Source organism: Phocoena phocoena, chromosome 14 (assembly GCF_963924675.1).
Source record: "Phocoena phocoena chromosome 14, mPhoPho1.1, whole genome shotgun sequence".
Lineage (NCBI taxonomy): Eukaryota > Metazoa > Chordata > Mammalia > Artiodactyla > Phocoenidae > Phocoena > Phocoena phocoena.
In genome coordinates, this window is record NC_089232.1 from 85503507 (window position 1) to 85519633 (window position 16127).

The 16127-nt window shown below is 43.3% G+C and overlaps 1 protein-coding gene across 1 annotated transcript; it reads right to left on the reverse strand.

The window, feature by feature from the left end:
• Positions 1–394: 394 nt before the first annotated feature.
• RSAD2 (radical S-adenosyl methionine domain containing 2) lies at positions 395–14354 on the reverse strand. Its single transcript, XM_065891086.1, has 6 exons — positions 13981–14354; positions 9455–9616; positions 7667–7896; positions 5450–5599; positions 2436–2468; positions 395–706 (listed from the first exon to the last, which is right to left on the reverse strand). Exons 1-6 carry the CDS (start codon positions 14330–14332, stop codon positions 542–544), a joined length of 1092 nt encoding a protein of 363 aa, XP_065747158.1. The 5' UTR covers positions 14333–14354; the 3' UTR covers positions 395–541.
• Between the last annotated feature and the right edge of the window lie 1773 nt (positions 14355–16127).

Below are 16127 nucleotides of genomic sequence, written 5' to 3' on the forward strand. Positions count from 1 at the left end.
GAATAGTCAGCGTGGGTCAGGGCCCTGCAGAGCCCCGGGGAGATGAGTTATCTCCTTCTAGGTACTTATCAAAGCCTGGCAAGATGAGCATTTCTTATTCTTTGAAACATGTATGGACTATTTCTAAACTTCTGGGTAAAAAGTCCAAGATTGCAGTGATATGAAGGCCGAAACGGAAAGAGCCTCACCGCAAGCAGAAATAATCGGGGAGATAATTTGTAATTTTTCCATATGGGAAAATAACTATCAAATGAAAGGACTAGAAAAATAACTTCAAAATGGAAATATAGGAGTCAGTAAATATTACTCAAAAATCAAATCCATAATAAGCTAATTAACTAAAGTTGATGGTCTTGCATGTTCTAAGGATTTCAATTTTCCCAATTATTTATCTGTTCAGTTACCACAGGCAATCAGATTCCACGTGCGACTGAGAATCGAATTTGGGGCCGCTGGCAGCTCCTACGGGAAGCAGGGCAGCCACGCGCTGAGTGCCAGGGCGGTCCCCACAGATGGGCTGAAGGCTGTTCAGCCTTCAGCTTCACCAGTCCAGCTTCAGGTCCGCCTTGCTCCATACGTATTTCCCTCCTCGCTTGAGAAACATCTTTTCATCAAAGCCGCTGAATTTTATAGCTTCTTCTACGCCAACATCCAGGATGGACATGGAAGGATCCTTCCGCCCGTTTCTGCAGTTCACGAAGCGCATCTAGGAAATTCATGACAGAAATTGGGATATTTCCTGTAAAACTCAATTCGGGGATCAACTCAAAATGACTTTTAATGTTCCAATCATTTCAACAGATGTTTGTGGAGAGCTGTGAACAAGATGCTTCACTGGGGGCGTTGAACTCTGGGGACACCATCTCTGTACTCAACCAGCTCCCATCACCCACGTGAACACCTGAGACCAGGTAAGGGCATGATAAACAGAATTATATACACGTGCCTGTCCCTCCACTAGGGGGCGGAGTAATCAGGAAAGGTTTCCAAAATGTGTTGCCATCTAAGTTATGTTTTGAAATTGTAAGCTAGAGAGAACAATATCGTAAAAGCCCAGAAGCGTGAAACAGTACAGTGAGTTTGGGAAATTTCAAGTAGATGATATTCCTGGAGTGAAAACTGTGTGTGCAGGAATTAAAAAAAAAAAAAGTGTTAAAAAAAAAAAGTGTAAAAGCTTCTTTTAAGAAAGGGAGACAGCATGGTAAGAAAGGTGATACAGAGGCGGGCAGGTCCCACATCAAGAAGAGTAGCACATGCCCTGCTAAGGGTCTTGGTTTTTATCCTAGATTAAGCATCTTACAGACAGGAACCAGATCTTCACACCTCTGTGACCTACCATGGCACACAGCATTTTGTAGTAACACTTGTTGAATCAAAATGTTCTTAGATTGCCAAAAGTAAATTTTGTTCCTACTCTATTTATTCCAACTGTACAGAAACCAGAGAATTTGTGGAGGAACATTGGTCAAAATCCCCAGCCAAAAAAAAACAATCCCCAGCCAGTCATGGTACTCCAAAAATAAATTCTGTTTGACTTTTCCTCTCTACCTTGAACCCATAAACTGAACATTTGTGTTACCACCCTTTCCCCTCTGTTCCTTAAAGAAAGCACATATTGACAACAAATGAATGACTGTGAATCATCACTATTTAACTTGAAAATAATAAAATATCAAAAGTCACAGCAAGCATTTCTCGAAACACCAAATTCAGTTTAAATATGGAAAAGCCATGGTTCTTGTTGGAGCTCATTTCTTAAAAACAGATCTTTGAATGGAATTATTTGTCCAGTGCTAGAAATATTGGCAAAAGTTTATGAACTGGGACAGAAAAAGAAAAGAAAAAGACACAAGGAAAGGGAGAAGTGATTTGTTTTTCAGTTTAGAGAATGATGGCATATCTCTTCCTTTGGAAGGCAGTGGGGTAGGAAGGTACTAGTGGCTTTTGGAGAGGAACTGTAACCTCTTCTCTGCAAAGCCAAGAGCTATCTGTCAGAGGACAAGCTGGCAGCATCTGAGGTATTAAAGGCAATAACGTTAAGTGTGACATGTCCTTCCTGCAAAGATCCCTGGGTGCCCCTTGACCAGAGAACCCAGACAAAGATGGCATAACAAAGGACACTGCTTTGTGTGATGTCAGCTCTGTGCGACATCCATGGATCCATAGCCATAGGGAAAAGACCATCGAGTGCGGGTGTGTGCAAACACTGGGATCAGATGCAAGCCAATGCCTGCTCAACCCCTTAGCTCAGAGATGGACACAGCGAAGTAAGGGCTCTATAATATTAATGTTAGTCAGTGACAATGAAAATATGAAATGCTGGCCAGAAAGAATGAATATGGACTAAATGGTTATGCTGATTATAACTCAACCCTGACCTTGCTGCTTAATGAATTTTTAAGGGATCATTTTTATAACGCATTAGACATACTCACATATTCATCCAGAATAAGGTAGGAATCTCTCATCTGCAAAGCAGAAATCACATACCAATTTAGTTTCAAGCATATTTTTCAGTATGTATGCTCAACTGTCTGTCTTACCGCGTTTGTGCGTTTGTGCTTTATTATTTCTGGAGGCCACGTTTCTTAAATCTCTTGAGTGTCTTTAGATGCGTCCCTTACAAGGTGAGCCATCTGCCAGTGCCCCATACCCACCTAACACTCATCTCCGAGCCATCTGTTTGTGTCCATTCGGATTCTAGCAGATTCTAGCAGGCTGGCTTCTGCCCCATGCTGGAAGGGTCACATGCCACTCTGAAAGCTCCTCTGACAGTGAAACCCCCAGGCTAATTGCCCCATTTCCTCCAGCTCTGGGGAACCCTGTCCTTCATTGTTCAATATTCCCTGTGTCCGCCATGCCTCTGATGGACCCCCTTTTCAGTGAATAAAGCAGAATCCCTTTAATGCTATTACCTGGGAGCTTATCTGAAGATTTTAATATTACTTACATTACTTGGAACTAGTTATGCCTTCTATAGGTATATAGAGAGTGTGCCTACACTCTCATAGGAAGGTATACCCTCTATACGTACCCCATACAGGTAGGAGTCTGCAAACATTTTTCTGTAAAGGGCCGGAGAGTAAATATTTTCAGCCTCATAGACCATGTGGTCTCTGTGGCAACTAAAAGCCACTGTGGACAATGCTTAGAGAGGAGGCATGGCTGTGTTCCACTGAAACCTTCCTTATCGACCTTGAAATTGTATTTTGTATACTTTTCATGAGTCACAGATGTCATTCTTGTTTCGATTTTTTCTCCAACCGTCTTGGCTTGCATTCTGGGTTTGTCTCACGGGCTGTAGTTTGCCAACTCTTCCTGTGCATGGCCAGTTCGGGACCTTGTTCCTGAATGTCTGGAGGTGGGCCAGGCATCAGCATCACCTGGGAGCTGGTTAAAATGCTGAATCATAGGTCCACCTAAGACCTGCTTGCTGGTTTGCAAACTTGGGAGTTCCCTGGGTGAAACCTTACCCACGTCAGAGGTAAAGTGAGCTGACTCCACCTATGTCAGAGGCAGAGTTCACCGACCTCATCTACATAAGAGGCATGGTTAGCTGACCTCACCTACATTGGAGATAAAGTTAGCTGAGCTCACCTATGTCAGAGATACAGTTAACTGACTTCACCTCCGTCAGGTATAGTTAACTGACCTCACTTACATGAGAGGCAGGGTTCGCTGACTTCACCTATGTCAGAGGTGAAGTGAGCTGACCTCACCAATGCAAGGGAACCGACACACAAAGCTTGTCTTGGGTGACCTACAAGACAAGAAGACCTCAGCACCCTCTGCTAGTCTTAAAAGTTTATAGAGAAGCCTGAGCTGGGTTCAGTCACATGTGCCATCCAGATGGTCTCACCGTGGGAGCGTACGTCCTGAAGACAGAGGAGGGGTTAGGAGCCTCCACTTGCCCCAGTCCAGCTCTGGGTCAAATAGTGGTCACCTCCTCTCAATAACTTCCCCAACCCTGCTGACTCTAAATCTGCATTTTAGCAAGACCCTGCCTGGGGGTGGGGGGGGGGGGCGGTCTGTACAATGAAGTTTGAAATGAACTGACTAGTAAGCTTCTCAGGCTTTGGAGTTATCCAAACCCCAGTTTGTCCCTTGCTGAGCTCTAAGGGAGGTGAGTTAACTCTGCCTCTGACATGGGTTAGGTCAGCTAACTCTACCTCTGTCACAGGCGAGGTCAGCTAACTTCACCTCTGACACAGATGATGTCAGTTAATATACCTCTGACATAGATGAGGTCAGTTAACTGTACCTCTGACACAGATGAGGTCAGCTAACCATGCCTCTCATGTAGGTGAGATCAGCTCACTTTATCTCTGACATGAGTGAGGTCAGCTAACCCTTTCTGTCATGTAGGTGAGGTCAGTTAACCCTATGACTCAGCCTCAGAGTTTCTAAAAGGGGGGTAATATTTCTGGCTCATGAAGCCTCTGTGAAGTGCTCAAAAAGCAGTAATTTATGACGTATTTTCTTTGATCTCACATTACCTATGTAATTAAGGCAAATTTTAAAAAGTCAAATAAAATAGTGTATAGATATGAGTATTCTCCTCTGTTCTCTGGCTTCTTTTCAAAAGCTGCTCTGACCCCATTCAGGAATTTTTTTATTCGTACTCTGGTCAACATTACTCAGAAGTCTGAAGTATAAGGAATGAATCCTTGTTCTCAAATTTCTAATATGATGTAAGCATATGAGGGAGAGATTTTGCTGCATGTATATTTTTTGGCGGAAGATGGGGAAAGTTTTGATGTTTAAATACTTTAAAAATAATAAAACTACCTATTTAGAAAAATTTAAAGTCCAAACAGTTATCAAGGTAAACAAAAATGACTGATAATCCCATGATCCCAAGATGACCATGGGATGTGTACATACACACAATTTTTGCACATTAGGATTAAAGGTCAAATGAATTTTGCCTATAGTTCTTCATTTGTACCTAATATCATATCATGCAAATTTATCCTTGTTCCCTAATATTCTTTGAAATAGGTTATATAGTCAGTATAACATTCCATACAGGGAACATGAGCTTACCTGTTCTCTGTATGTTGAATATCAGGCTACCTTCAATTTTTTACTCCTGTTCCTAACACTGCAGTAATGTAGCTTTGAATAAGTTCTTTTTTCTTTACCTTCTGAGAACACACTGATTATTTATTCTGTCTCTGATAACACCTGGAAGCTCCAAACTGTAGACGTGCTTTGGCTGACACTGTTTAAACTACATGATACATACATTTGGACTAACAGGATGGATCCAATTTTTCACATTGGAAACCTAAAGATCTAGTGAAACTTCCACCTCAGCTCTGAGACTACTCCCATCTCTCCACGCAAACCCTCCAAAGCCACAGTGTGTGCAGTCCTTGGTGGAGACACTTTCCTGTTTGGAGCTAAATGTGTGATGGGGAACAAAACAACATTTGCTTCATACAACCTTCTGGTTAGACTCGGGCACCAGGCAGGGCACGTTTTTGTGGCGGTCCAAGAACGCTTCAAACTCTTCATCACTTATCACAAAGGGTTCTGCTTCTCTCAGAGCATCTTCTCCAGAATTCTCACCTTCAATTATGAGGCATTGGAAGACCTGAAACACAAGTGTGGTGTTGGCTTTGTGAAGAGCTTTCCATCTCTTTTTGCCCCAAATCTCATTTCTCCCTGAACCTCTCCTGAGCAAAGAAGACTCCTCCAACTAGGGAACATTCTAGAAAGACACTGCTCTGGGGAAATGAGAACATGCCCTGAAATTTAAGGATATGGTACTAGAAGCCCAAACATTCCCAAAATATAAATTTTAAAAAACTGATCTAGATTACATTTGATCTAGTCTTATAACCTAATATTTTCAGACTACAAAATAATGGTTGCCTGCAAGCCCAGGGCCTCCCGCGGAGGAGGCTGCCTGGGGGACCGGGTTCTGAACCACGTGAGCAATTGCATGACAGTTGACACCTGATCCAGGTTTACATCAACTTGCATCCTGCAGACCTCAGTGATCTGATGCAAAAACTGTTTTCTAAATGGACAGCAGCTAATCCTCTCCCTCCAAAACAAGTCAGAATTTTGAAAAGGCAATTCTGGAGTGAATCAGGCAAGTGGAAGCCAGAGTAGGGGTCGAAAGATTGGAGAAAAGAGATAGAGAACAAGTGACAAGGAGCCATGAGCAAACCAAAGCTATGAGAAAAAAAATATATAATATGTATTTATAATATATAAGTATAGTACATGAGTGATGACTGGCAGGGGGCTCTAGAAGGGAAATCTAAGAGCTTAGAGCTTAGCCCTCTGGCTCTCCTCTGACACCTCCACACAGTGGGTCATAGCCTGGGGTCTTCCCTTCACACCTGTTTCTGTAGCTGTTTTCAGTTCCTTCTGGACCTGGGAGAGTGGCTGATATTCCAGCTTACTTACATATATAACCAAACATCAAGTTCAACATACAAATTAAAACTTTTTAAAGTAAGAAACATTTCTTGTTTCCCATAACCCATTTCCACATGTTACAGGATAACCTCAGGAAAATAATACATTAATCCCGTTCCCATCTCCACAACCCTTCTCTGAATGCTAACGTGGGATTAACAGCACATCCCAGGCAGCTTTGATAGGAAAGGTTTTCTTGGTGTCTAGACAGGAATTCCTTCCCTAGGTCTTCCCTACCTGTGGAAATTCTGTCCCTCTGTCCAAGCAGGAGCCAAATACCTCCTCCTACACGAAGTCTTCCTGGCTCTTTGGCAGAAATAAACCTTGCCTGTTTCACCTTGCCACATTATCCCAGCACACATAGCTTTATATTACAAGAGTTTTCTTTAACTCTTTTACTTGCTAGAATTGAATTCTACATCTTATCTTTAGTTGCATTAGTCTGGGGTTCAGGCACAGACTTTGGATACCTGCATAGCAATCATTGGGGCAGCTTGTTAAGAATACATATTCACACAAACCCTCCGGCTAATCTGTTTCAGGATAGTGGGTATAGGATGAGGCCCAAGAAGCTGATTTGAAACAGTTCCCTGAGTTCATTCTGAAGAACATCCAGGGGCAGAAACCTTCAGTTTATAATTCTTTGTAAGCATCTGTGCATGGTGGGTGCTGTAAGTCACTGTGAATTGGCTTACGAGTATTTGAACCTTAGACTTTTTAGTAGCTGATAGTGGGGCTAAGTCCTAAAGCACACATCTGGGTGAATGAATCTTGGGAATGAATTTTGCTACCACTTGGGGATGGCCTTTCTCCTAATAGCTTCTAATAATTCTATGAAAAATGAAGTAACAGAATTTATGAAGAACACATACCCATTTATAAATAGGCCAAGAGCTTTTAAGACAAATCAGTCTTATTATTTTAATAAACACATACGAGTTAGACTTTCGATGAACATATTCTTCAGAATATCTCCAAGCACTTCTCATATTCTTTTATATTTACTTTCACAATTTCCCAGAAGGAAATCAGTTATAAGGGGAAAATTGAGGCAAAGAGAATGTAAGTAGTTAACGTTTAGCAGAGCTGAAAGAAGGACCAAGGGCCTGCTTTCCCAACTGGCTTTCTGAGTCCATAGTTCTCTGTATCCTTATCATTTCGGGTTTTGCCGAAGCAAGTGTCTCCTGACCGTTCTCTTAATTACAACCAGCAAAAGCAACTCGGTACGTACCTTCCAGCGGATGGGGTTCAGGGCTTTAATCTGTTCCGTCATGTCCTCATCCACATTGAATCGATTGATGACAGAATTTATCTTGAAGGCCACTCTGTAATCTTTGCACCACGTCCTCAATTTGTGGAGATTTTCCACGTGGTTCTTGTTTCCTTGACCACGGCCAATAAGGACATTGACCTGCTCGTCAAAGCTGTCGCAGGAGATGGCGAGAATGTCCAAATATTCCCCTGAGGGAAAACCGTCACCATTAGGCTTTTCCATCCAAGGATGCAGACACAGGCCTTTAAGCCAGAGGTGGAGAATTGGAGCCTTATGGACCACATAGGTAGACATAAACGTTTTGTTTGTTCCTCCAGACATCTAAAAATATTTCAAACTGTTTGCAACTATTTTGGGGGGGATAGATTTAACATAGAATGTAGATTTATGGTGTATCTTTAATAATTTGAGCATATGGCAGCACTAACCTTGAACTCCCATATAGGACCAGGATCAGAGGAAGTTCATAAATGACTGTCCACGTGTCCACTATTAATAGTCCTTACACTTTCTTTTTATCTCCCTACCGCTAATGATCCTTTTTCTTATGCACTTCCAAATTCACTAATTTGCACCACCTCTCCCGTACAACATTTGAGCTTTTGACCCAAAGGTGCAGCAACCTGCCTGGTCCCTACTCTTTACACCATATTGACAGCATGTAGAGCCCATCCTGGAGAGAGCACGCTGCCCTGGGGACACAGACAGCAAACCCAACCAGTTCTTCTCTGATCACACAGCTCCCTAACCCTGTCTTATTGCTCTGAATCTGGTTCCCAAAGCTTACTTTTGAACTTCTGAACCCCCTCTTTCACTGAGTGACTCCCTTCACGGTCATTTTGATGTTGACTCATTGCCCTGTGGTCTTCCTGTTAACCTTCCTCAGGTGGGCTGTTCTACCCACATCCACACCCAGATCCACATCCATTTCTTCATCATCTTGGAAGGAGGATTTCATCAGAGATCTCCTGTGAGTGTCCTCAACAGATCACAAGTGCAACTACCCTTTGGATGATTTCAAGGCTCAAACAACTTACACAAAGCAAAGCACACTCTAAGAGTTCAGTTAGAACTGTTTCCCAGAATGATAGTAGTAATAATAGCTAACATTTTTCAAGTGCCTCCTAAATTCCAGGTACTGCTCTCTGAATATTAACATCTATGTAAAACTTAGCTTCCCAGTCTTAGGACCAGGGGTTTGTAACCCTGGGTCGTATAATGGAATCCCTCGGAGCACCCCAGCTTGGCCTGTCCACATACCACGAGGCTCTGATATAATTAGTCTGGAGTCCAGTCCCAGTACAGATATTTTATAAAGTTCCTCAGTAGCCAAATATGCAGCCAAAGGTGAGAACGACTGTTCTAGTCTAATCACTTAATCTGTATACGAGACTACTAAAATAGAGTCATTTCCGAAAATACTTTAAAAATTAAACATGAATAGCAAACGATAAGGTCAGGGCTTGCAAAACTGTACACTGCGTTAATTCTCCCCACTAGCGGCTCCGCTAAAACTAGCTACGCTGATAATGGACGGAAGAGTTCTGGGGCTAGTCTGTTCTGTTATCTGCCTTGCCATACTTGTTGACTTAGAGCCCTACCAGCTTGAAAAGAGATTAGAGTAAGCCCACTTGTTTCCTCCTCCCTTTGGATCCCCAGCAGGCCTGGCCAAAAGCCCGGGATGGAGGGAAATAGAGCAACAGACAGTGACAGAGGCGGCCGTCCCGTGCCACGCGAGGCTCTCACCGTAGTTCTGGAACCACCTCTCCCGGATCAGGCTCCCGTTGCTCACTATGCTCACGCTGGGCAGTTGCAGCTCCTGTTTGCAGAACTTCACCAGCTGGCCAAGGTATCTGCCCCGGTCGTGGAGGAATGGCTCTCCACCGGAGAAGTTGATCTTTTCCATACCTGGGACAGACAGAGCACGGCTTTTCCTTCTAGTTTTCCACTTCATCAACATCCATTATTATTTTAATGGCAAAAGTAGTATTTTCTCAATGTAATAGAATGAGATGAGAGAAAAGTGGCACTAGGACGTACGCCCAAGCTCCAAAGCCTTTGATCTTTCTAAGTGTGCAGGGTCGCCCTCCATCCTAGCTTTCCCAGGACAGTCCCGGTTTATGGAGGACCAAATCTCATCAGTTAGTTTTACTAGCACCCTCTTTTACTCTCAGATGTTTCTACAATGGGGCGGTGGTAAATTATAACACCTCACTATTTATAAGCTAACATGCTAGGAGGTGGCTTATATGATGAGCATTATTATCCAATAAAAATACGATTCCCTAGAAGTGTGGTTAAATAGGGGCAGATAACTAGAGAAAGTGAAACAGTGTATTGGCCAGTGGTGTAGCCCGTGAGGAGTTTGAGGATTAGGTGAGAGGTGATGAAAGAATGAGAAAACTGAACAAACAGGATGTAGAGATGCTGCTAAGAGCTTAGACGAGGAGCAATTACTTCACAGCGGTGCCAACATACAAGCCATCCTGTCACAGCACGGATCAATAGCTGATGCTCATAATGCTTGAGTTCTATTCAGTCTGTTCTGTTCAAAAGCCAAAGAAGTGGGCTTCCCTGGAGACACAGTGGTTAAGAATCTACCTGCCAGTTCAGGGGACAAGAGTTCGACCCCTGGTCTGGGAAGATCCCAGATACCGCGGAGCAACTGAGCCTGTGCACCACAACTACTGAGCCCGCACACCTAGAGCCTGTGCTCCACAGCAAGAGAAGCCACCACAATGAGAAGCCTGTGCACTGCAGTGAACAGTAGCCCCCCTCGCTCGCTGCAACTAGAGAAAGCCCACGTGCAGCAACAAAGACCCAACTCAGCCAAAAAAAAAAAAAAAAAAAACCCAAAGAAGTAAATAATATATTTTAGAAGCATCTTCAGCCAGAGCAGTAATTTTAAATGTAATGCACTTTTATTGTTTTAATTTAAAAATAAATTAAAAATTTTAATAGCTACCAAAATAGATTTTCCTCTATTTGCCAGAAATCTTACTTACAGGACACATCACCCATACTATACCTTGACCATTTTAACTAACTTTGGTTTTATTTACTTAAAACTGAGAGGTCATGATATAAAAGTATTAATTATAACTGTAATAGTTTATACTCTATTAAAAAACATATGAGCATTTATTTATTTGTGCCTTGCAACAACCTTTTAAGGTTGATATATGAGTTATCACTATTGTCTGTATTTTAAAGAATATTAAACTGATATTCAGAAAGTTAAATGTCTTGACACATTGTTTAAGTGCTAGAGCAGGAACTCAAATCCTGGCCGTGTGAATCAAGAGGCTAAGTTTGTTCCATAACCCCAGACCTCTCTTCATTTGTTCATTCATGCACTAATTCATCCATTCAAAAACATTCATTAGATTCCTATTACCTTCTAGATACTTTGCTAGGCAGTAAGATAAGCAGAATGCTAGGTTTCAATCTTGGAACTCAAACTCTTTGGGGGCCCAGATATTAAAAACAAAACACAAGAGCACAATTTTAAATATGCTGCAGTAGGCACTTATGTTGCTTCCATATCTTGGCAATGTAAATAATGCTGCTATGAACATTGGGGTGCATGTATCTCTTCAAATTAGTGTTTTTACTTCTTTCTGATATATATCCAGAAGTGAAATTGTTGGGTCATATGGTAACTCTATTTTTAGTTTTTTAAGGAACCTCCATACTGTTCTCCACAGTGTCTGTACCAATTTACATTCCCACCAACAGTGCACGAGGGTTCCCTTGTCTCCACACCTTCTCCAGCATTTGTTATTTGTGGACTTTTTGATGATGGCTATTCTGACTGGTGTGAGGTGATACCTCATTGTGGTTTTGATTTGCATTTCCCGGATGATTAATGGTGTTGAGCATCTTTTCAAGTGCCTGTTGGCCATCTGCATTTCTTCTTTGGAAAATTTCTATTCAGTTCTGCCCATTTTTTAACTGGGTTGTTTGTTTTTTGATGTTCAGTTGTCTCAGCTATTCATGGATGTTGGCTATTAACCCTCTATCGGTCATATCATTTGCAAACATCTTCTCCCACTCAATAGGTTGTCTTTTCATTTTGTCAATGGTTTTCTTTGCTGTGCAAAAGCTTTTACATTTTTTTAAAAGTGGCCATCAATAGACGAACGGATAAAGGAGATGTGGTATATATACACAAAGGAATGCTAATCAGCCATAAAAAATAATGACATTTTGCCATTTATAGCAACATGGATGGACTTGGAGGGCATTAGGTTAAGTGAAATAAGTCAGACAAATATTGTATAATATCATTTATGTGTGGAATCTAAAATAACGCAACAAACTAGTGAATAAAACAGAAAAGAATCAAACTCACAGATATAGAGAACAAACTAGTGGTTACCAGTGGGGAGAGGGAAGTGGGGAGGGGCAAGATAGGGCTAGGGAGAAAAAGGGTTATAATAAGGATTCTATGAAATCATGTGTGTGAAACTTTTGAAAACTGTAAAGCATTATAGGATTTAAAGAATCTTTCATTCAAGTAAAAAAATAAAATAAATAAAACATGCTATAATACATGCATTTGTAACAAATGCCATGGGATCACAAAGGAAGGTGAGAGGCCATTCATTCTGCATGACGAGGACCAGGGATAATTCTAAGGAGCTTTGAAAGTTCACCAACAGAGACTGAGGTGACAAGCATTCCAGGAAGAGAGAACAGTGCGATCACAGGCTCCACGATGCAGGTGTTGTGCGAGAACTGTGTCACATGATGTGTCCACAGCTTGGGGCCCTTCAGGAATTGGGGTGAAGGATGGCAACACTGAGCTTGAAGCCTGTGCTGACAAGTTTGGGCTTGGAAGCCATGCAAGAGAGCTATGTGGGGGAGTTAGTGATCAAAATATGTATTTTAGTAAGATAACGTGCTTCCAGAGGGGACCCAGAGACAATGAGATGAATTGCAGCAGTCCTGGTGAGAAATAATGAGACCCTGAACCAGACCCCAATGGGAACGGCAAGGTGGGTCAGGCATTGGATGAGCTGTGGATGACTGGGCAGGCGTATGGGAAGCAAAATGAGTCCGATCCAGTAAAGTGCAAGCCTACGATCTCACCATATCAAGCACAAAATCCGGCAAAACTAGTGTGTGTGTTAGAGTAAGAGCTAGTGGTTATCCTGGGCAGGAAGGGCAGGGGCTGAAGGGAGCGTGCGCTTTGGATGCCCTGCTGTTTTCTGTCTAGAGTTGTGTGCTGTTTACCTGGGTGTGTGCAGGTCTGTGCAAATGTATGTTACATGTCTGTAAAAAAGGCAAGCAAGTTGGGGCTTCCCTGGTGGCACAGTGGTTGAGAATCTGCCTGCTAATGCAGGGGACACGGGTTCGAGCCCTGGTCTGGGAGGATCCCACGTGCCACGGAGCAACTAGGCCTGTGAGCCACAACTACTGAGGCTGCGCGTCTGGAGCCTGTGCTCCGCAACAAGAGAGGCCGCGATAGTGAGAGGCCCAGGCACCGCGATGAAGAGTGGCCCCCACTTGCCGCAACTAGAGAAAGCCCTTGCACAGAAACGAAGACTTAACACAGCAAAAATAAATAAATAAATTACTAAAAAAAAAGGCAAGCAAGTTGAGAAAAAAGTTGGCCATGTGGCTGAACTTGCTCTAGGGAAGACAGGAGGGCAGATCTGGAGCGGAAGATGTCACCGTAGAACTGGACAGGCTGGGGTCTCTCTGATATGCCTTCGAGTTACTGACGTGGTGACACTGAGTGAGAGTCTCCAGAGCAAAGTCATTGCCTTATTTGAGTTGTAAATAGCTTCTCTAAAGTTTCATAGTAAGAACAGGTAAATAATCCAAAATAAAAGATTCAGCTATTGCGTTTCTTAAGTCAAAATGTTTCTATTTGTTTGCAACCTTCCTCATTAACTGTTTCTGGGAAACCCCAAGTGCTTCGGGCCGACTCAGAGTGCAGCGCGACCTTCCCGACCTGCCTCGTTCCGCGGGCTGGGCGGACCGGGACCCGGCAGGTGCAGGCGCGGCTCGCTTAGCTTAGCAGCGTCAGGAGGATGGGTTTGCTCCACTTACCCCCAGGTCGGCCGACTCTGCAGGCTGGGAGGGCCTAGACACCCATCCCCAAATTCACCTCCACATCCTCTGGAGGGAGGGCATCCTCCCTGTGCTGTGGGAACCGCTAGGATTCTGGGGGAACCGTCCAGCCCATGCGCGCTCCCAGCCCCCTCCTGTCAGCCAGCCACGTACCAGCTGAGCCCCTGATCTCGTACTGGGTCCGGACTCACCCGCTTCCTTCAGCAGCAGCAAGCCTCTCTTGGCCTCCGCCAGCGGCAGCACGAAGGACGTCTTGGCCGTGTGGAAGCAGAAGCCACACTTGTAATTGCACTGGCGGGTGAAGTGATAATTTACGCTGATGGGGGTGATGGGCAGATCGCGGTCCTCTTCGTCTTCCCTGCTGGGCTTCCTTGGTTTTCTCCTGCCCCGCTGCTGCTGCTGGCTCTTCTTGCCCCCTGCCAGCCAGAATGCTGCCCCGAGCCGGGGGAACAGGGTCCCCAGGCTGCTCCACATGGAGCCCAGGTGCTGCACGAAGGCGCTCACCAGCTTGAGAGTGAATGACACGGGTACCAGCATCCACATGGTGGCCAGGTTCTCTGAGGCCGCCCTGCAGCTGCAGGCTCACTTTATATGTGCCCGGCAACCTGTCACACGGGGAGGAGGGACACACCTCCCTCGACCAACTCTCAGCTGAGCACGAGTTTCGATTTCTCTTTTCATGAAAATGAAAGTTGGAGCAGGGCCAAGACTGAAAGCTCAAGACTAAGACTGATATCTGCTTTCCCTGCCCCGCTGCTTCCCCCGCCTATAAATAATAGGGGTGTAAATAACAGCCTCCTAACTGGATACAGATGGAGAAAGTATTGATAGCTAAGCTCTATCTCGATCTAGCAGATAGCAGTAGAACTAGACAGAGACTTAGCCACGTCTGTAGCTCTTGTATTGCTTGTGCATGACATAACATGTAGAAGCTTCCACTCCAGCACCCTTCACCTGGGGGCACTCAGGTGTTTGTTAGAAGAGCCAAATAGTGAAAAGAATGAATGACCCTTGGAGGATGAGACCCTACTCCATGAGCCTCAGCATCCCCTTTCAGATCACAGTCAAAACGCATAGGCAGAGCTTCCCTGGTGGCGCAGTGGTTGAGAGTCCACCTGCCGATGCAGGGGATGCGGGTTCGTGCCCGGTCCGGGAAGATCCCACATGCCGCGGAGCGGCTGGGCCCGTGAGCCATGGCCGCTGAGCCTGCACGTCTGGAGCCTGTGCTCCTCAACGGGAGAGGCCACAACAGTGAGAGGCCCGCGTACTGAAAACAAACAAACAAACAAACAAACAAAAACAAAAAAACGCATAGGCACATAATGACACTGATGCCTGAATCTTTCTTTAGTAATTTATCTTAATGTACGCATTTTTACATGTTCAAATTTAGACATTGTATTTCCCTGCATGTCTATGCATTTCTATCCCTTTTTAAATAGACAATAGGAAAATCGGATGCTTTTCTAAGATGCTTCCTTTCTTTAAAAATTGAAGTCTAGTTGATTTACAACATTGTGTTAGTTTTAGATGTCTGCAAAGTGATTCACCTATACATATCTATCTGCTCTTTTTCAGATTATTTTCCATTATAGGTTATTACAAGATATTGAATATAGTTCCCTGTGCTATACAGTAGGTCCTTGTTGATTGTCTATTTTATATATAGTAGTGTGTATTTGTTAATCCCAAACTCCAATTTATCCCTCCCTGCCTTTCCCCCTTTGAAAACCGTATGTTTTTTCTTCTGTCTGTGAGTCTATTTCTGTTTTGTAAATAAGTTCATTTGTATCATATTTTAGATTATACATATAAGTGATATCATATGATATTTATCTTTCTCTGTCTGACTTATTTCACTTAGTATGATAATATATAAGTCCATCCATGTTGCTGCAAATGGCATTATTTCATTCCTTTTTAGGGCTGAGTAGTATTCCATTGTATGTATATACCACATCTTTTTTGTGTGTGTCTTAGACATACATTTATTTATTTTATTTTTTATTTATTTTTAAAAATTTTTATTAGAGTATAGCTGCTTTACAATGTTGTGTTAGTTTCTACTGTACAGCAAAGTGAATCAGCTAGATGTATACATATATCCCCTCTTTTTTGGATTTCCTTCCCATTTAGGTCATCACAGAGCACTGAGTAGATTTCCCTGTGCTATACAGTAGGTTCTCATTAGTTATCTATTTTATACATAGTATCAGTAATATATATATGTCAGTCCCAATCTCCCAATTCATCCCACTCACCTCCTTTTTCCATTCATCTGTCGATGGACACTTAGGTTGCTTCCATGTCTTGGCTCTTGTAAATAGTGCTGCTATGA